This window comes from Acipenser ruthenus, chromosome 21 (genome assembly GCF_902713425.1).
Source record: "Acipenser ruthenus chromosome 21, fAciRut3.2 maternal haplotype, whole genome shotgun sequence".
Taxonomy (NCBI): domain Eukaryota; kingdom Metazoa; phylum Chordata; class Actinopteri; order Acipenseriformes; family Acipenseridae; genus Acipenser; species Acipenser ruthenus.
This window is the reverse complement of record NC_081209.1, coordinates 2,015,545-2,036,852: the sequence shown is the minus strand read 5'-3', so window position 1 is coordinate 2,036,852 and position 21,308 is coordinate 2,015,545. Positions and strand designations below refer to the sequence as shown.

At 46.4% G+C, this 21,308-nt stretch overlaps 1 protein-coding gene across 1 annotated transcript in view; it reads right to left on the bottom strand.

Annotated features, from left to right (window-relative positions):
- Positions 1–21,308, bottom strand: part of LOC117428133 (titin-like) — a 44,289-nt gene that overhangs the window by 16,102 nt on the left and 6,879 nt on the right. The window contains exons 2-6 of the mRNA XM_058995621.1: positions 5,018–5,241; positions 4,420–4,508; positions 2,957–3,096; positions 1,160–1,355; positions 417–570 (exon numbers count right to left, since the gene is read on the bottom strand). Coding sequence (XP_058851604.1) covers positions 417–570; positions 1,160–1,355; positions 2,957–3,096; positions 4,420–4,508; positions 5,018–5,241 — 803 coding nt within the window. The remainder of the gene's footprint in view (positions 1–416; positions 571–1,159; positions 1,356–2,956; positions 3,097–4,419; positions 4,509–5,017; positions 5,242–21,308) is intronic.

The following is a 21,308-nucleotide window of genomic DNA, read 5'->3' as shown; positions in this document are numbered from 1 at the left end:
GAGCTGTCCTAACCTAGCAGCACTACACACTGAGTAAATGGGTGAGTGGATGCACGTCACACTGCAGAGTGCCTGTCCTAGCAGCACTACACATTGAGTAAGTGGGTGAGTGCATGCACGTCACACTGCAGAGTGCCTGTCCTAGCAGCACTACACACTGAGTAAGTGGGTGAGTGGATGCACGTCACACTGCAGAGTGCCTGTCCTAGCAGCACTACACATTGAGTAAGTGGGTGAGTGGATGCACGTCACACTGCAGAGTGCCTGTCCTAGCAGCACTACACATTGAGTAAGTGGGGGAGTGGATGCACGTCACACTGCAGAGTGCGCAGTACTGGATGTCTCCAGGGACACAGCTCCCCGCCGGGGGATCCCTGCAGCAGAGCCAGTAGCTGCAGCCTGGGCAGGTCACTCACATTGCTCTGCACCTTGAAGTCAGACAGGGAGGCCATGAGTTCGTCCAGCTCCCGGGTGGCGGAGGAGGCTGATATCCGGGCTTGCTGCTGGGTGGGGGTGTCGCGCTGCCCCTCGCCCCCCACATCACACTGCAGCACCGCAACCGAGGCAGGCCTGCAGAGACACAGCCAGAACCAGTCAGCACTCAATCAGGATAGATCTAGACACAGCCAGAACCAGTCAGCACTCAATCAGGATAGATCTAGACACAGCCAGAACCAGTCAGCACTCAATCAGGACGGAACTAGACACAGCCAGAACCAGTCAGCACTCAATCAGGATAGATCTAGACACAGCCAGAACCAGTCAGCACTCAATCAGGACGGAACTAGACACAGCCAGAACCAGCCAGCACTCAATCAGGATAGATCTAGACACAGCCAGAACCAGTCAGCACTCAATCAGGATAGATCTAGACACAGCCAGAACCAGCCAGCACTCAATCAGGATAGATCTAGACACAGCCAGAACCAGCCAGCACTCAATCAGGATAGATCTAGACACAGCCAGATCTAAAATCAACTGACTGACAAATACACAGGCAGCATTCTTTCTGGGGTTTCTTACTACCAGTACAGATTCTACTGGCAGAAAGAAACCCCCAGAAGGATGCATTAGCATCACTGCATTTCACAGGATCCATTCAAATAAAGTTGATCTGGTAATCATAGACAGATCTCTCTATAGGGTTTGTTTTGCTCACGCTGGACTGGGGACAGAGCTTTCCAGTTCATCCAGCAGGCTCTCCACACTGGGGCGCACGTCCTCGATGCCGCGCCCCCCGCTGCGTTTCGGCTTCTCCTTGGCGGGAGGGGGAGCCTTCTTGCCGGCCGAGCCCCCGTTCTCCTGCACGCCGTAGTGGGTGGTGCTGACCGACGGCAGGGGGGGCATGGTGTCCTCTGCAGGGTAAACACAGGCATAACAGGTTAAAAGGCATCAGAGAGCCCCGAAAGCAAAGCTATCCCAGAGTGTGCAGGGGTGACGAAGTTCCACCCTTACTTTATACGCACAGCAGGTTCACCCATTACAGAGTTTAATACAAGCTTGATTAGCCACAGAGTACAGGTAACAAGCTCAGGTGTGTCTTATTAAAACTCCGTAAAACCAGGAATGGATCAAACTGCTGTGCAATAGGAGTCTTATTCGCACCCTTGCTTAAGGAGCACCCATGAGAGTACTTCTCTCGTGAGCTGTATACCTCTTCAACGCCTGCTGCCTTGTCCATTTTCAGACGTGGGTGCATTGTGACATGTGCTTCATTTTCATTACTGTGGCTCCAGCATTGAGAAACACAAGCCACTCGATGTACACTCCAGACTGTTCGTTTAACCACAGCCTGCCCTGCTAGAACAGGTTATTATTTCTGAAGAAAGACTTCCATTTTGTTGTTGAGAACTAACCTGTTGTGACTGCGAAGTCATCTTTATGATTACTATGCAAGTTTGTTTTTTTGTCTGGGTGCAGAGATCTCCTAATAAAACGCCTCCTCGCATCTTCCTGTTCAGCTGCAGATCCTTGCAGACTTAGTGCTGCTAGCTCATGGAAGCACAGTTTCATGAATATCAAAAAGGTATTGCCGTTATTTTTTCAGAAAAACAGGGGGTTTACAAACTATGCAAATTGGGACCTGCCCAGTATAAATCAGACAGAGAACCCATCTGTTTGTTTATTGGAATCAAAAACTTTTTTTTTTTTTTAAAGTTTGTCCTCTAGATAGAAATCATCAATTTGCAAAATCATTTCCCTTAAGGCAGGAGCAGCAAAGTAAAGTGCATGTGAAGACATTGCAAGCCCTGTTAGGAAATGCAATACCCAGAGGGGCATGTTTCAACAGCACTTAATTACACACTCCGGTAGCAGCAGCAGCAGCAGCGACCTCCTCCTCCTCCTCCTCCTCTGAGATCACAGCAGTGAGTTCATTACCGTGCCAGTCTCAGGGTGCAGCGTTCATTAAAAACAGAAATGAGGATAGGGTGCAAATCTGCAATCATCTGACAGCACCAGAGCCTCAAAACATCAGCAAAGTGGCACAGCCCTCTGGGATTAGTGTTTACTAAACATACAGAAATAGCAGGCTGCAGTATTGCTCTATATTAGCTGTACAATACAGAAGAATAAAGGAACATAAATGGATGAACAGACTCAATACCACAATGCCTGAAGGGTTACACAGAAAGCAATAGCAGATCAATAGCAGATAATAGAAATACATGAGTGTAGTTACTATGGCATCAAAAGCCTACAAGCACCTCCACTGTATTCTCAGAACACACTTTCCCTCGACAAAGGTACGGAAAACAGAAGTTGCCTCTTTTGAGCACAAACGTATATATCATACACCTATAAATAATGCTAATGCCAGACAGCTATATAAAATGCATGATGAGTTTGTTTTCATTGTATGGGGTTGAGTTGACCAGTTAAAGGGTCTTCCTTTCCCTTCAGGTCTCCACTTCTTGTCATGTATACAGTAAGCCCAGTAGAGCAGCGAGAGACGTACCTGTGGTGGCGAAGGAGGGCGGGTTGTGCTGGACAGCGTTCAGTTCCAGCAGGAGCCGGTCCAGTTCCGACAGGTTGCTGCCCAGGAACGAGCTCATGGTTGCCTGGGAGGTATCAGTAGTCTTTGGCTTGTTGGGAAAACTGCGGAGAAGAGAAGGGAGTGAGGAGGCAGTCCATTCAAACACTGACAGACGCCCATGCGCTGTACAGAGGGGCTGCCCACATCCTCTCCAAGGCAATTACTTCCCACATCATCACCAGTGTGCATTAGAGTAATAATCCGCCCGGCCCTTACAAACAGCTTATTAAACATTGATTAGGGCCATGAGATGCATGCAGTGACCCCACTGCACAGCACAGGCTGTAGAAAATCTCTCTTCAATTTGTATGGTACCAGATCCCAGCTAAAGAAATACAGCGAAAGACTCCTCATGCAGAGACATTATGTTTGTGTGCTCCAAGGAAATTCTAAACGACAATATGGAATTGAAGTCATAAAATCTTGTGATGTAAAAAACATTGTAATTGTGCAAAACTCGGCATGTTCCGAAACCTAAAAGGATGGAGAAGAGAGTGTCGGGTGACTAGCAATGGGAATGCAACGTTTTATTAACGGAATCACAGCCTACTGTAAAACACAAAGTCCACAAAACAGTATTAACTGTGTATCTTTACTGGGGTTTTCTAAGCAACGCAGAAGGATGAAACTGGCCCAGTTCAATTAACTAGGATTAATGTTTTTTTGTAAAAACACTTGGCTGCAGAACAGAACTGCCTGTGGAAATCACAACACTCTGGGAAGATAACCCAGGCTTGCTGTCATCCTCAATAAAACTAACCAGCCTCCCTCCCCCCCTCCCCACACACACATTCCTGACAAAATGCCTGCTCATAATCAGCTTCCAGCAACACGAAAACATTCCTGCTTACTGCTGCCCTGTCACCAAGTACAGCGACAGAGCAGCGAGGCTGCTTCCTCTTCAGAGTGCAAGGCTGAGACACAGGAATCGTATTCTAACACTGCTGCACTCCTTACCAGGATGCATTTGAAAAATCTGCACTGGCTGTAGGCATGGAAATAAGACTCCTATTGCATAGCAGTTTCACCCATTCCAGGTTTTACTCTAAGCTTGATTATCCACAGCGTAGAGGTAACAAGCTCAGGTGTGTCTTATTAAACTCATAGTAAAACCAGGACTGGATCAAACTGCTATGCAATTGGAGCCGCCTTTCCATGCCTGGGCTGATTAAAAGAAGTGGATTCCGTTACAGCTGAACCTGCCTGCTATACTCGTGCTCTCAGTACTGCTCAGCTGAAGTTTTTCAGCTCTCTTACCCACCCAAAGAGTGCTCCCGAGTCTAATGCATTGGGAGAATGGGACACAATTGTGCAGAGGGCAGAGCCTAGCGATGCCCCTTCACTATATCGTGAGGAAGCCCCGCTGTCCTGCGCTGCATACACACCTGTAGACGTGGTCCTCCTCGCTGGGGCGGCTGGGAGGAGGGCTGCCGCTCTCTCGTGAAACAGAGGCGACGCTTTTCACAGCCTGAGGCTGAGGGGGAGAGAAAGAAAAACCCAAAATCACACAAACCCATCCGATGAAATATTCAGACAAGTCAGCGTGACCCTTAACAGTCACACACAGTCACAGAAGAAGAAGAAGAAGAAGAAGAAGAAGAAGAAGAAGAAGAAGAAGAAGAAGAAGAAGCAGCAGAAGAAGAAGCAGAAGCAGCAGAAGAAGAAGCAGAAGAAGCAGATGCAGAAGAAGCAGAAGCAGAAGAAGCAGAAGCAGCAGAAGAAGAAGCAGAAGAAGCAGAAGCAGCAGAAGAAGAAGAAGCAGAAGAAGCAGAAGCAGAAGAAGAAGAAGAAGCAGAAGAAGAAGAAGATTTTACTCCATTGAAAAATGTACACCCAGCCAGCTTCTCCCTGAAAGTAATATACTGTTACTGCAGCAGATCGAAAATAATATGAAGCTAGACTTCTCCTAACAGGGTTTCTGTGTGCAACTGCAGGACTAGTTCCAGTGTTCTACCACAGCTGAGAGAAGCAGAGAGAAGCCACCTGCTGGGGTGTGAACCTGGCTGGGCTCTGCCACTGGTCCGCCGGGTCGAGGACGCTCCCGTTCAGAGCCTCTGCGGAGGGAGGGGGGGGCACCGGGGGGGGCAGCGAGATCTCCTGGTAGGTGTGGTTGCCGGTGGGGAAGGAGTAGGGCGTCTCCTCCTGCAGAAACACGGGCCTCTTCGAGATGTGGGAGGTCGTGGACTCGAGGTCAGCTAACAGAGCGTCTGGATGGAAAGAAAACACGTTACAAGATAAAGAGGAGAGTGGAAGAAAAGACCCTTTACAAGAAATAACCAGAGCACACACTGCGTACAGGCAGAAGAATGCATTTAAAAGACTGAAGTCCTGTGCACCCAGCTACCTACGTGCATGTATTACTGTTAACCTCATAAAAATAATCCCTTTCAGCTGCTGCGCTGAACCCATCCTCATTCATCAAAGCATGAAAACCCAGCCCTGTGCTGCTGGCAGATCGATGCAATGTACTTGTAAACACTAAGTGGAACTCTGTTAAACGCATGAATTCCATCAGGATGTCGGAATCTAATGACACTGCTCTTTGAAACGATATCCTTTCCACTTCACCAGATGCAGCCCCATTTAGAACGGCACTGTGGCAGCTCTGAGGCAGGGCAGGAGGCTGGATTAGTCCCCTTGCCTTGCACTGCAGCTGCACATCTCACACCCTGAACTCCCTTTAATCTCTCCTGCGTTCTCACAAGGAGATATCGAAATCACCCTGCCTGCACGCTTATTGGTTTCTACACCGAACAGTGATCTGTATGAGGCTGGGTGTTTATGAAACCCAAGTAAACTTTAGAGGAATCAGCTATTTTGCAGGAATCAGCCAATATAAACATGTGAGGTATTCACTGTACTTTTCCCCAGCTGTCAGCGTGGCAGTTTGTGGGACTGTACAGTGCCATTTTAAACAGTTAAATGTCATTATCTCATTGCTCACTCTCCACTTATCTGAGCATCATGTAGTGCAAGCAATAAAACAAGCAGTTGAATGAGCTCATGAATTCTTGAACATGACCTTATGAATCACACGTCCCCCTGCCCCAGCACTGAACACCCAGCTGAAAGGTGCTTTGTGAAGGATCTGATTCGGTAAAAGCTTTCAAATCAACGTCAAGTACGACAGTGCTAAACCCAGTCACTTTCGTTTGCTGAAGCAGGTCATGCCTTTTATAGTGTGAAAGAGGAAAGGTACTTTGAAATAGCAGGTTTATCTGGAATTGAAACACATGACTAGCAGTTTGATCCATTCCTGGTTTTACTAGGAGTTTAATAAGAAACACCCAAGCTTGTTACCTGTACTCTATGGCTTGTATTAAAACCTGGAATGGGTTAAACTGCTATGCAACAGGAGTCTTATTTCCAACCCTGAAGCGACTTTCTTTAAATAGCACATGAACGCAGACATGCCTGCCAAGGTTATAATTCATCTTCGCTTGGCTCTGGAGCGTTCCAGTACTTCTTGTAGCAGTACAGATTGAGGACAGCAGCACAGCACTGAACCCAGCAGGCAGCTACCCCACGACTCTCACTGCCAAGCATCAGTCTCGCATTGCAACATCTGCTGTCTGCAACCTCGCAACAGACCAGGCAAGGTGCAGATCGGCGAATGCGTTCAATTAAGAAACCCCATTACAACGAAAAACAAATACTGTAGTCCTATATTCACGTGAATGACGTACGAGCGCTAACTGCACAAAGAGTTCACCACTTATTTGGACTGTGCAACGGTTCAGTAGAACTCAGAGCAGCGCTGCTCAAGACAAGTTTCATAAAGCAAAGGGTCAGAGATCAAGGGGACAGCGGAGGAGAGTAATGAGGATCCCAGGGCAGAAGGAAGGCAGTAAAAGGGGGCCTCAGTGCCACCTGTTCATTACAGACCCAGCTCTCCAACTTCCACAGCTTGGCAAGACCCGAGGCTCCTGCTCCAGACCCCCCCCAGAGTACCGCAGGCTATACATAGCTGGTGCAGGCGGGGGGTGTCAGGATAGTGGCCAAGTCTCATGACATTTAGGAACCTGAACCCTCGATTGCATGGGAGGACAGCTGTGCAAACGCTGTGCTTTGAATGGAAGTTGGGAGTCTGGCCATGTTGAGAAGGAGCAGTAGGACAGCATGCAGAACAGTGCCTGTCCTCTCTGTGAAGCTGTATTAAATGCCGACATATATGTATGCAGACTTATATATATAAAAAAATAAAAAAGAAGCCTGAAGTGTTTCATGATTCAGAGAAGGACCCCCCTCCCCTCCCGTCCCAGTTGGATTTCTGTGAAATATTTGTGTGCATTCGTATCTCTTCCTGTTGCAATGCGTTCACGCCCTGCTCCTTCAGCGAGGGAGGCGATGATTCACCCTTTTATCAGGGCCTGATCATATTCCGAACAGCTTCACACAAGTATAAACGTCTTACTTTTACTGCCACAAGCAACGGCCAGCAACAGACATGACAGCGAGTCTAAGAGTCTGGATACGGCGAAACCACTTCCACCAACCAAAAAAAGAAAGGGCTGAAAGCACAAACCTCAAACCTGCGTGCATTATTACTACAGCAGCAGCCCAGAGTAGAGGGGAAGGGGAGGGTCTTCTTCCTTTAGCAGCCCAGAACTAAGCCAGTGTCACACACAGATCACCACAGCTAGCAACGTGTTAAGCTCAATAATACCGGACACGTGTAACAGCCGGTGCAAAGCACACACACGGATGTGTGGAAATGCTTGGAACTTGCCACAGTTGGTAGGAAGGAGACTTTTGAAATGTGTATATGCGAGAAATCAATATTTCATCATCTCATATGGGAAGTAACCATTGTGCTGTGTGGAGTCTGCAGCAGCCACACCTCACATAGACATCACAATCTTCATCACACCTGCACCGCGTCTTTCGCAAGACGACCTGCTTTTCTGTGAGACACAAGAGCCGCGTTTGTGTAACGGCGTGGAGGCTGGACGCGAACCGACAACCTCACGCACCGCAAGCAAGCGTCTCAACCGCAATGCAAGAGAGCTCGTCTGCATTCCAGGTTTCAGAGCTTTTAACCAGGCACAGAATCTGTAACGGCAGCGTATCATCACACAACACTGCCCGCTGCATTTGCACCCAACTCCATTACAGGACTCCTATAGCAAGAATCCTGAAAGCAAAGGTTCACCCACAGATCGCTGTGTGCCGCCTTGTTCAGCCGTGTGAAAATGACCCGTCCCCTCCAGGACTCGGTGTGAAGGACAGAAAGCAGGATTTCAGTTCAGCTGCAAGCCTTCAGAAACAGCCCTTCTCTGCTGTTAGCAGGAGGTCAATAGGTTACTGAAGCAGAGACTCCAATCCAGAAACTAAAGAAATCTCTTACCACAATATTAGCAGATACACATTCTAAGCCATGAAAACCTTAACTAAACCCCTTTACCAAAACTAAACTGCCAAAGTGCACCCCAACATTATTCCAGCAACATCAGCTCTGGTGGGCATAACCTCCTCTGTATCCAAACTCCAGATTGTATTGAAAGGGGTACAGTACTGTACTCTAGATGCTCACTCAACAGCCTAACTGATGAAGGAAAGCAATAAATAAATCTATGCTTTCCAGACACACACCCAGATCCAACGCATACACCCTACTAAAGTAATCTCTTCAGCAGTAAGGTCCGACCGCACTAGCAGTTCAGACACACACACGCACACACACACACACGCACGCACACACACACACGCACGCACACATACACACACACACACACACACGCACGCGCGCACACACACCGTTTCACAGCAATGGAAATCCCAGCCCTGCATGAGAGCCGTTCGTACCTCACACTGGAAGAGTCCTGGTGCAGGTAGCTCAGCTCGCCACTCTGAAAACACGAGACTAACATGAAACTCCCCGAGCCAGCCGTCTCAGGCAGAGGCATGACTAGCAGTCTGTGAAGGAGGAGTAACCTGGGGGAGCTCAGCATGAATCACAGCTCTGGTAGACGGCAATTAGGTTGCTAAATATTCATGACAGAGTACATTTTTTGTGTTTCGTACCTTAGCAAACAGCGATTTACTGCGTCTAAAAAAATTTCCCAGTCAACAAGCAACGAAGTTACTGTTTAACTGAAGCGCGCACAGAGACACTCACACAGAGACACAAACACGACAAGCCCTTTTCTCCTGAATCACTGTAGCCAATACTATCGCTAGGGTACAGTAAACCTCAAAACTATTTGAACAAGATTCTTTTTCAGATAAAACCCTAGCAACAATGACTTCCATGTGCAGAGTGGGCTGGATTAGGAGCATTTCAATTTCAATGGTTTTGAATGGCAGCCGTACAAGGAGATCAAACTGGAGAGCCCAAACTACAGTGCGACACACTTCACCTGAAATAGGTGAACCCACTTCTACAAACAAGACTGGTAACTGGTGTCTGACTGAGCTCAAGCGTGGAACGAAGCTCACAGTGAAGCCTGGAATGACTCCAGCTGTCTTATTCCCTTTTCAAATGTCCAGAATGTCCAGCCTAACACCAAAGAATTAGCAGAACAGCTATTGAAAAACCTTCACGATTTCTACACAACTGCAAGAGAGGCACGGTCAAGCACTGTCCTGGTATAAACCATCGTGAATCACACATGCAAGTTATTCATACATTACACAGATAAAGAAACTCACGCAACTTACACCATGAACATGGTACTGCACTCTAGTTAATAAATAATACATTAGGCTATATCAGCTGTGGCTGTACTGTTCATTTTATTAAATCATCGATTTTACTTAGTAATTTTATTAACTTACCCTGTTTTCCCCTTTCTTAAGTTTCCTGTTTTTAGAGAGTTGCTTTGCAGGTCAGGTCTAGCTCTGACAGAGATAACAAGAGGTTCCTTTTTATAATTGTCCTAAACAGGAACCTCGGTCCTCACACCAGCAGGGCGCCCCCTGCTGTTCAGACTCTGTTCTTCACAACACAGAGACTGCCTGAACTGAGGGTCGGAGCATCATTCTTATTTTCCTTTTTTTTTTTTTTTAACCTGAAGACCATATTTTCAAAGCGTTTACTCCAGTCTTTATCAAACTCCTATTTATAATGAATTTTAAAAAAATCCCAAATGTGAAACACAACAACTGTGGTTCACACACTTTGAAATACATCACTTAGTTTTTTGGTTCCAGTTTTATAAAATTAACGTTTTTTATTTTATACCCTTTATATATATATATATATATAAAAAAACTAGGTTGAAGTGGCTTAGCCACGCTAATGCAGGGTAAAATTACTCCGGTAGTAATGAACACAGACTCTAAACTACCCAGGAGATGGATTAGTTAGCGCAGGAGTCGGTCGCTTTTTCTCTCTTCCTGCTTGTACCAATCAAAAGCAAATCATGTTATCTAGCTAGTAATACACCACTGAGTCCTGAAATGAACCCTATCAATTGTTGGCTACACACGTTTTGTTCATGGGAAATGTATAGTGTAAGCCACCAAGAATGCAAAAAACAGTGTCCTCTTCGATTACTTCTACAGATCATCCTAAAGGTGGCAGCATTGAGTTAAAGCAGGAGGCGCGTGCTTTTTTTTTATTTATTTTTTTGAAGAGGAAGAGGACAGGACAGGACACCCAGACCCTGGCGTGGTCAGCTAGGCTGCAGTCCTCCCTGTGTTTCAGCTCCATTTACTGTACCTGGAACTCTTCCTTCACCCTCTGCTGTTAAGCCAACTGGCCCAGGGCAGATGCAAGCTGGTCTTTTGGCTCCAGGACTTCAAGCATGGTTTCTGCACCTAGTCCAGGCTTTCTGATTGAAAAATGAGTAGGTAAACTGACCACAGAAATTAGGACAAGTACCCAGAGTAATACTGTGGTTTTTCTGACAAACCTAATGGGGTGTCCCTTCGCATTTTTCCCCCAGCACATGAGAGCGAAAATGATATGCAACAAATAAAACAAGGCGAGGCTTGAAATAACCTCTGGCCAAAAAAAACAGAATACCATGAGGGAAAAAAAAAAGCCCCTACTGGTGTGCTGGGACTCGTCCGGTAGTGTTTGAGATCAGTCAGCAGGCATTCGTAAAATGCAATCTGCAAACCTGGTGAAAGAGCAATGGGCTGGCATGCTGCACCTGAACTCAGGGGAGGTCGGCAGCACAGCCTTCAATTAGGCTGAGCACTCAGGAGATAAACCTCTCAAGGCAGAGGGACTAAACATGTGGGGAATGCACAGAGCTCTCAATCAGGAGGGCCAAGCTGTAAATCATTAACAGACCGCAGCTGGTTTATACACAAATAGCCCTCCAAACTCAGAACGCACGCCAGGCAGATCGGGCCAAATCACATCAAAGCTTTATTTGCAGAGAAGTGACCTCTTTATGAATCGAGGAGGTCAGAAAAGGAAATTCAACCTTTTTAGTTCTGCGTTAATGCAGAAAGTTGAAAGTCGTCCGTTTTGCATTTTAAGCAAGCGATTCTTGCTATGTATTTCTGACTTCACGGCAGGGAGCTCAAAAAGCAGCTAATATCCAAGATTGAAATGTTTCGTTGTTGCTCTTGGTTCTCCAGGACCAGCGGGCAGAGGGCTCGAGTCCGCATCGTTTCCTCTATCTTGCCATCGCCCGTGTTCCCTGTGCAGCAGCCCGCCCCTGCTCACTATCAGATGGGAGCCTCGTCCCAGGACATTCCCTGCATTCCTGCGCTCGCCCGTGCTGACACAAGCAGGGTCCCGACCAGGGGAGGGGGCGGCGAGGCGCTTTCAAGAGCAAACACTGCGCTCCTTTCACTGCCAACACACAGGCCTGATCACAAAGGGGTGCCGGCACACAGCACCGCATTGTTGTGGAGAGAGGGAGGGACAGGGAATTTCAGGAATTTCAAAAAGCTAAGAAAATAAGTGGCAACAGATTGAGACAGTCAGGTAAGCATTATAAAGATTATAAAGACTTACATTGCAGTAGGTGTAGCCATGGGGGAAGTACTGGTGTGCAGTGTGGTTTGCTGTGTGCAGTGTGGTTTGCTGTGTGCTGGTGTGCAGTGTGGTTTGCTGTGTGCTGGTGTGCAGTGTGGTTTGCTGTGTGCAGTGTGGTTTGCTGTGTGCTGGTGTGCAGTGTGGTTTGCTGTGTGCAGCGTGGTTTGCTGTGTGCTGGTGTGCAGCGTGGTTTGCTGTGTGCTGGTGTGCAGTGTGGTTTGCTGTGTGCAGTGTGGTTTGCTGTGTGCAGCGTGGTTTGCTGTGTGCAGCGTGGTTTGCTGTGTGCTGGTGTGCAGTGTGGTTTGCTGTGTGCAGTGTGGTTTGCTGTGTGCTGGTGTGCAGTGTGGTTTGCTGTGTGCTAATGACAAGCGCACCCAGGTTATGGTTAGTTGTTCATTTTGTACAGTTGTGACACTTTCAATGGGAACCTCTACTGTGCAAGACACCCATTACAGCTCAAATGCTTATTCATTCTGTTTGTTTCTCCCTCCTCTCTAACCTGCTTACTTAATTATAATCCAAACCGCTGCAGGCATGCTGGTAGTCAGCCATCGCATCAAATTACTCAACAGGATTCCAGTCCACTGTACATGGTTTCAAAACGCTTCACATTTCAAGTGATGCAAACCAGACTGGACTGGAGAGCAGCATGGGCCACAGCAGTGAAGAATGCAGTGCACTGTAGCGCAAGAGAGGAACTGATCAAGGACAATCAATGTGTTGGCTAGCTGCTGTATATCCTGGCGCAGAACAACTCGTCAGACAAAATATGTGCCTAGAATATTTCCTGTTTTAAAACAGTGCAAGCCATTTAAAAAAAAAAAGAAAAAAAGATAGAAACAGTTGCTCTGTTTCTGCTGTCTTGTCTACATGCAAATTAAAGCATCCCCTTCCATTCCTGAAAGCAAGCAAACTAAGACAATGAAGAAACGATGAGTGGAACACTGCAGTGAAAACACCCAGAAACACTGCGAACAGGGTCTAAATACAACTGGCACAGCAGCAATTTATATGTAGAAAATGAACACGCTTCTGCTTCTTCAATTCAACTGAAGCCACATGCTCAAGAACACGTTACCTCAAAGTGACTGGTCTTTCAAGCAAAGAGGCTAACATGGCAACCACAGGAAGGAAGCGCCACGTGTCACAAAGCATCACACTGCCATTGCACTCCCTCAGAGCTGTACTTCACCTCGTCTGAGAAAGAACTCTCCGACTTCTACTACAAAACAAGGTCTAAAACTTTAAAAAGTGGAATTTCAAGTACGTGGCTTCCACTGAATTAGAGATCAGGAACTCTAGCGGTTAAAAAGACCAAGCAGCTTTCACTGTGGATTGTGTGACAAGCCTGGGGCTGCCTGGGGGAGAGCTGAACACGAAGGCCATCAGTCTCAAGTGACAGTGCAGAGATCAGTGCTGTGTAGCAGGGAGGGGAGGGCAGTGCAGAGATCAGTGCCATGCAGCAGGGAGGGGAGGGCAGTGCAGAGATCAGTGCCATGCAGCAGGGAGGGGAGGGCAGTGCAGAGATCAGTGCTGAGCGGCAGGGTCGAGGAAGGGAGCTGCGTCCCTGAGCAGGTTGCAAAAGAGGCAAGGTTAGGAAATAAAAACCTGAAACAGGACAGATAAAAAGCACCTAGAAGTTAGAAACCAGAGCTGGCATTTCTCTCAATGTGTGCTACTGTACTTTAAAAGACAAAATGCAAAACTGATACATTACAATCTATATTTAACAAGGTAACACGATAAACTAAATTTGGCAACCGCTGTGCTCATGCCTTCACCCGTATCCTCTGAACGCACCAGCCGCAAACTTTTCTCTTCCTTAATTTGCACACTGGATTATTTATATTTCAGAAGTTTTGCAAGGCTGCTTCTCCTTCTCAAACACTTGTCAGCACAGGCAGCTGGCAGACATTTAACAAAACCGACGTGATCGCCTCCCTCCACATTACCAAGTATTTCACCAACGAAAGTAAATCATTTAAAAAATACAAATTACAAAAGCGCTTCCCTCTCAGGATGTTTACAGCACACTGAATGCTGCATTTCTACAGGAGGACACATTTCAACACATTTCCCTAGAATGCATGCATGCAAATGCTCTGTGTGATGTTGGGGTGTATGATTGAGCCTCTGTGAATCACTTTCTAGACAGCTAAGAGAATAGTCAAGCCGCCCAGCAGCAGCAGCAGGGCTATACAGTTACAGGAGAGAGAGAGAGAGTAACTGCGCCAAGAGTAACCCTATCTGCTGGATTCTGGGTTGGATGCTGGGGGTAATTCAAGAGGAAGCCAGGGTATATTTATCCTATTAACTAGAGTTCCAAAGGGAGAAAGTGATGCTGCTTCTGCCTGCAAAGGCTCAAGTTTAAATACTCCACTAAAAATACAGCCAAGCCACATAACAGGTAGGTGAGCCCCCCCCCCCCCCGTTTCAAAAAACACCGCCTGGGTGCTTCATCAATCAGGACGTCACATGAGGCCCCACTTTTGGTTTCGCAATGCACCATGCACCCCGTCCACGATTCGACAGGTTTTTTTTTTTTTTTTTTTTGCAGGACACACTCTGCAGAATAGCACGGTGGTATCTTGCAAATTTATGTCCAAATCTTTTACTGTAGTTCTTGTAAAATGAGTTTATTCTCCTTGCAGGGATTAAAACATGCAACAAAAAAAAAAAATTAAATAAAGAAAGACTTAATCTATAGCAGGGGTGTCCTCGAGGGCTGCAGCTTTCTGGTTTGCATTCCAGCATAAGCTCTCAATTAACTTAACTGATCTAATTATTTGTTCAAGTGGACATATTTCATATTTTGTCAAGGTCTTCTACAGTTGAAGCTTAATACCTTAAAAGATCTTCAAACGTCTGCCCTCCTCTTAAGTGAAGTACATCTGTCAGAAGTGTGTATCTTTCAGAAGTGTAATTTCAGTGCTTAAATCCATGCTGAAGTGCTTTTTTGACACTCTTTAGAGTGAGCCACGCACGCAGCACACTCTGCTTACTGCTCCACAGCTGGGCAGGGAAGTGCTGACTGGCCGGACCTTCGTTGTGGCTGTGGGATGTTAATTTACAGTACGACCAAGGTCGTAAATCAAGTTTTAATTACGGAGTGCAGCTTTGGGGTCTCTTTAAAAGAAGCAGCGTTAGTCTTGGCACTTTTCTGGTCTCCCATCCAGCCTCGCTCGGATTATTAAAAACCAGCCTTCATTCACGCAACGCTCCCCAGCTCCAGCTCCAGCTCCCCGCTCCCGCAGGAACAGAGGAAACTCCTCCAGCTTTCTTCTTCATACCACAGCTGTGTGCATCTGAACACCCAGAACAGGGAAGGAAATGAGACTCCCATTGCATAGCAGCTTCACCCATTCCAGGTTTTACTACGAGCTTGACTAATCACAGTGTATAGGTAACAAGCTCAGGTGCGTCTGCTTAAAAACTCATAGTAAAACCAGGAATGGCTCGCACTGCTATGCAACGGGAGTCTTGTTTCCATGCCTGTAGAAACAGGGATAGAAAGTCACACTAGCCCTGCTGCACCCAGTCCTGGATTTCACAGCTGCCCTTGTTTTAGTTCTCCGTGTTTGTGTGGTGTGATCCCACTCAGTGAGATCTGTAATAAAGGGCAATGCGTTCCGCAATAGAAAGTGTTAGTCTTCATGGTGGGGTTCTTGAACACCATGCATTTCAGTATTTTTAGCGTTGACATAATTCAGTGGAGAATGAGCTGCTCTTTTTACCTTCCCTCGCTGGAGCTGCCGCTGCGTGACTCGACCAGCCCTACAGCTGTCCAGCTCGAGCTCAGAGAACAGGCAGCCTGTTAGGAGACAGTGGAGCTCTCTTAAAACAGATCGGTCAACAAGCACAAAACAACAAAACCGAGCCTCTCTTCCACAAGGTGTGCGGCCAGCCCCAAACCACCAGCACCCTCCTAAAGCACGTTACGAGAGCGCGTGAGCAGCATGGTTATAGCAGACTGACTGCTTCTCACTGAACCCAACAACCAAAACATCTACTCTGTGAGTTTACAAGCGCACACGGAGCACTGAGGGTTAATCAGAGGGGCTGAGGGGTGTGTGAGGTTACTCAGTACCTGCATGTATTACTGGTCTCAATTCAGCACGTTCCTGTCTGTCACAAAACACATTCTTTCAGTTTAATCAAGTCTGTTTATATTAAGTCACCAAATTCCCTTTAATTGAATTCACGTGCAACAGTAAGAAACTTTCCTCATACTAATCTTCCACAGCTGTAATAAAAAAGCATGCAGAGAGCCAAACGACTGTCTCTCTCGGCTCTGTTGAATGCGATGATTTTACCCCATGTCGGGATCCAGAACTTTAACACTGGAGTCAATCAGACCTGGAGTCCATTGGAGTTCCATGAATCGCAGGACACGTGAAATCGCTGTGCTGCAACATCCCAGGGTCAGACTGGACCACAGCAACATCCCAGCGTCAGACTGGACCACAGCAACATCCCAGCGTCAGACTGGACCACAGCAACATCCCACCGTCAGACTGGGTCACAGCAACATCCCAGCGTCAGACTGGGCCACAGCAACATCCCAGCGTCAGACTGGGCCACAGCAACATCCCAGCGTCAGACTGGGTCACAGCAACATCCCAGCGTCAGACTGGGTCACAGCAACATCCCAGCGTCAGACTGGGTCACAGCAACATCCCAGCGTCAGACTGGGCCACAGCAACATCCCAGCGTCAGACTGGGCCACAGCAACATCCCAGCGTCAGACTGGGCCACAGCAACATCCCAGCGTCAGACTGGGCCACAGCAACATCCCAGCGTCAGACTGGGCCACAGCAACATCCCAGCGTCAGACTGGGTCACAGCAACATCCCAGCGTCAGACTGGGTCACAGCAACATCCCAGCGTCAGACTGGGTCACAGCAACATCCCAGCGTCAGACTGGGTCACAGCAACATCCCAGCGTCAGACTGGGTCACAGCAACATCCCAGCGTCAGACTGGACCACAGCAACATCCCAGCGTCAGACTGGACCACAGCAACATCCCAGCGTCAGACTGGGTCACAGCAACATCCCAGCGTCAGACTGGGCCACAGTGTAACAGAGAGTCCACCACATACTGTAAGTGTAATGTGAAACTCCGGATGGTGGCAACACTTCTCTGGAGGACTATTTTAGCACTGGATCACAGTCAAATCCTGCAGGATGTTCGTGACCCCAATCCAGGTATCGAGGGGCATGTCTGACAGCACCGCAGACCATGGTGGGGTCTTTTTAATGATCCTGCTGGCTTCTACCACCTCTGATTCTGAGCAACAAGGATATGGGAGTGAAATAAACTGATCATGTGAAGTGTGTTTCTTCTATAACCAATATCGTCTGACACACACCATCAATGTACTAGAATATATCCTGTAAAGGAAGTGACATGTACACAGTGCCTTCAATGCAATCATCTCAAGGTGCTACAGTTTTGAAATGTGATTTGAACTTCTGAACCAACCATTCCAAGTTCCGGGGATGGAAATAAGACTCTTATTGCACAGCAGTTTGAGCCAATCCGGGTTTTACTGGGAGCTTGAGTAGCCACAGTGCATAGGTGTCAAGCTCAGGTGCATCTTATTAGACTTGTAGTAAAACCAGACATGGAGCAAACCGCTATGAAATGGGAGTCTGGAGGAATAATCTGCTTTCACTCTGCTAATTGGTGATTGATCTGCAAAGCTGGCTGGAATGCTGCTTTATGAAATTTTTTTTTTTTTTTTTTCTCAGATCTGGTCTGCAGCTGCAGGCAGGCAGGCAGGGGCATGCGGAGCTCAGATCTAGGCGAACAGAGGTTCTCTCAGTATGAAGGGAGAGTCTGTGAAACGACAGGAGAAAATTAATAAAATCAGGACGAGATTCTGGGCTTACAGAAACAGCAGCAGACAGTTTGATAACAAAGCAAGCATTTTCCTAGTGGAATTAAAATAAATCTCTGCGCACACAGAGGATCACGACAGCACTACCGAGCCATTACTTTACCAGTGACATGTGTTTAACTTTTAGTTTAGTCACTTTGTGCTTACAGAGCCAGCACAGGTACATCTCAATAGTGCAGCACTAATACAAACCATACCTCAATAAAACAAAAGGACAGCAATGAAACCATTAATAACATACTATCAAACAAACAAGCAAAGAAAGAAACAGAAATGAACAGACAGCTTCTTCGGTCTTTGAGTAAAGCGATATAATCAAATTGCGAAACGTGCTTTGAGCAAGCGCACGTTTCCCAAACAGATTTTGAAGATGCAAGGCTGCATTGTTGTACTGCAAGGCTAATGCAACCAGTTTTGACAAAGACGTGTTTCTGTGTGCGTGAGGGAGTCCAGTGCAATTCTAAACGCCACAGCAGCAAGCCTTGCAAAAACAAAACACAGAGCTTTGATGTTTTTAAATCTAAATGGCTCAGCAGCCCCGTGCAGCTAATCTAAAATAAAAGCATTTTTAAAGTTTTCTTGTTTTCAAAAAGCATCCCTGTCTTTATTCCACAGGCACGGTCTGGTGCTGATGGGGTCTGAAAAACCCGTTCTCTAAAAGAGGTACTTCACCCCTTCATCTGATTTATGAGACTATACACCTTTAATAAGCAGACTTTTCTTTCGCTGAAATAGTGATTTGACAAACGTGGCTTGACATTTGATTTTGCAGTTTAAATACTGTGTATACAGTAGTCTTGTAAAATGAATCCATTTTTAATTATTAGTTTTTTTTCCTCTAAAACTGTTTTCTAAATAACAAGGCGAGAACGTTATGAACGTTATTTGAAACTCTCTTGAAGTTTAATGTTTGGGGGTCACTATCCTCCTAAATTATTTACCACGCCCCCCTTGCAAAGAGGCCACGGTCTCAACGGGTTAACTTCCTGCATAAATAATAAACACAGAAATAATGAATCAATGACGTGTCTCTCAAATTTACTGATTTCATGTTCATTCAATACAAAATGTTTTATTAAAGTCTGTATTTCACTTGATGCCCATTTTTAACACCCCGCGATTAATTGCTATTTGCAGATTGAGCAGCATCTTTAAAATCTGTTCTGAAACATTTGCTGAAAGCACATTTTGCAATTTGATTATATCGCTTTACTCAAAGACAGAAATAGCTGTCTGTTCTTTTCTGTTTCGTTCTTTGCTTGTTTTGGTATTCTCCATTTCGCAATTTGAGCTAAATAATTTGTTCAAAGACCAAAATAGCCTTTCATTTTGTTCTTTGATAATTTGTAATGCTCAAAATCTCGAAATGGTTATTTCTATCGGTGACTGACCGAATCCTGACTGAATGTCACACACGTACACACGCATACATACACAACTAAAACAAGTTAATCTCAAGCACAGAAGATGCTAAACCAATCAAATTTGTTTCACTTTTATTAAATTGTGCAAAGGCATGTTTTTAAAACTTTAAACGTTGATCTCAACTATTCCAATTCATACGCCGGCTGCTGTTTAAGCCAAGTTAAAAAAAGTTTTAAAGTGCTGAAACTTTATTTTATCATTTCCTCTTAGAAAAATAACAGCCCCATTATTGTGTTCCTTCCCTTTCCTCTGAAATGGCAGCGCTTCTGAGCTCAGTGGAAACAGAAAACAAAGGGTTTTCAATACAAGGCAGTCAGGCTGGCAGAGAGAGGGGAGGAAACACATGGCCTGCTGTCACTGGGCAGCGAGGACGATCATGTGCTCCTCCAGGAAAGAGAGGTCAAACATGCAGCTCACAGGCATCCTTCAAGAGGCTGTAATTGAGATTTATATTGAGGCTAAAAGCACCAAAACCCTGCAGCTCTCATCAGCGTTACAAGAGACTCCATTCATGGAAGAGCTGATCAAGATCTGTCCTTAATAAATAATAACCCCGCTGATACATGGTGGCTCCGAGGCATCTGAAACTTCACTGCGTACAGCTCTGAATCACACACCCCCTTCTTCTCAGGCTTACAGAGCAGCTGAAGTGCACAGTGCATGTTCCCAGTCCTGCCCCAGCACTCCCAGGTGTTCACTCTGTCCATGTGCTTACCTTCACACAGGTGTGTTCTGAGCAGCATTCCTCAATTCACAGCTGTTGATGTGCAAGGAGAAGCACAGAAACCCAACACTAAGACTCTGGATTACAAGGGATTATAATGAACAGCATTACCCGACACAAAGGGGAAAAAAACACAACAATGAACACAAGAGCCAGCGACAGTGCGGTCGTGCAGAGGTCAGGTATAATAAAGGCTTGCTCACAATCTCCTGGAGAACGCGCTCGTGTGTGTGTGTGTGTGTGTGCGCTGTACAGTGTGTAGGGTTCTGCTTGGAGGGTGTGTGCATCTGTATCTACACAGGACTCTGGAGTGAAAGGAGGTGTGCTGGGTTAGGCTGCTTCAAGTTTACTGGCAGGGTAATAAAGAGAAGACGAAAAGGCTTCTTATAAAATGAGGAATCCAGCTGAGACCGAGGTAAAAAGCTTGTGACAACTCCAGTATACCACACTTGCATATTAAAACAGACCCATTCATGTTTCACTGCGAGTAAAAGGCAGCGCCCCCACCACTGAAGCAAGCCAACAGTAATTTATATATCAGCTATCTATTTTCATCAGCGCGATGCTGAAGCCAGGTATCACTGTGTGCCTTACTTTGGAAATAGATCTGTTTTCTCTTGTGCAGCATCTGCTCGTTTCTGGATTATTCTAACGAGCTTGCTTATTACTGAAATGCCGGAGGTAAATGTATGAAATCACACAGAAATGTTTCCAGTACAAACAATCTGAAACAGTGCAAAGCCCGAGCAACACAGGGGATGTATTTCTGCAGCCCAGTTCTGGGACAATGCAGGACTTGAAGCCTGCTGGGGTTCTTTGGATCGCTCGGGCATTGCCTCAGACATACACAACTGTGAGGCCATTCAGTCTTGAATTTGAATTAATTGGGTCATTTTCAAAGACCCTCCCCCTTTTCCATGCGCTGCCAGTATCCACAGCCAGGAAGCTTCAGTTACAGTGCTTGTTTTATCACAGCTGTGCAATGATCACCTGTAATGAAGAACGCAGTAAAACTGGGAGATTTCAGAATGCAACCACAGACAGTACCGGACTACACCAGCGCGGAGCAGCTGATTCAAGGATCCCACATACAGTACAGAAACGCATCACGGGGCTAGCTAAAAGCTTCAATTAACACAGAGTGAAAACTACCCCACCAGACTTACCTGCTTCAGTACAGCTGGCTAACGCTGGCCCCATTAATGCCATTCTCCTGCTATGCTGAGCAAGCAGCTGGTGGTGCTGATGAAAACAGCTTATCTGGGCCCAGCAGTGAGGAAGCTGCT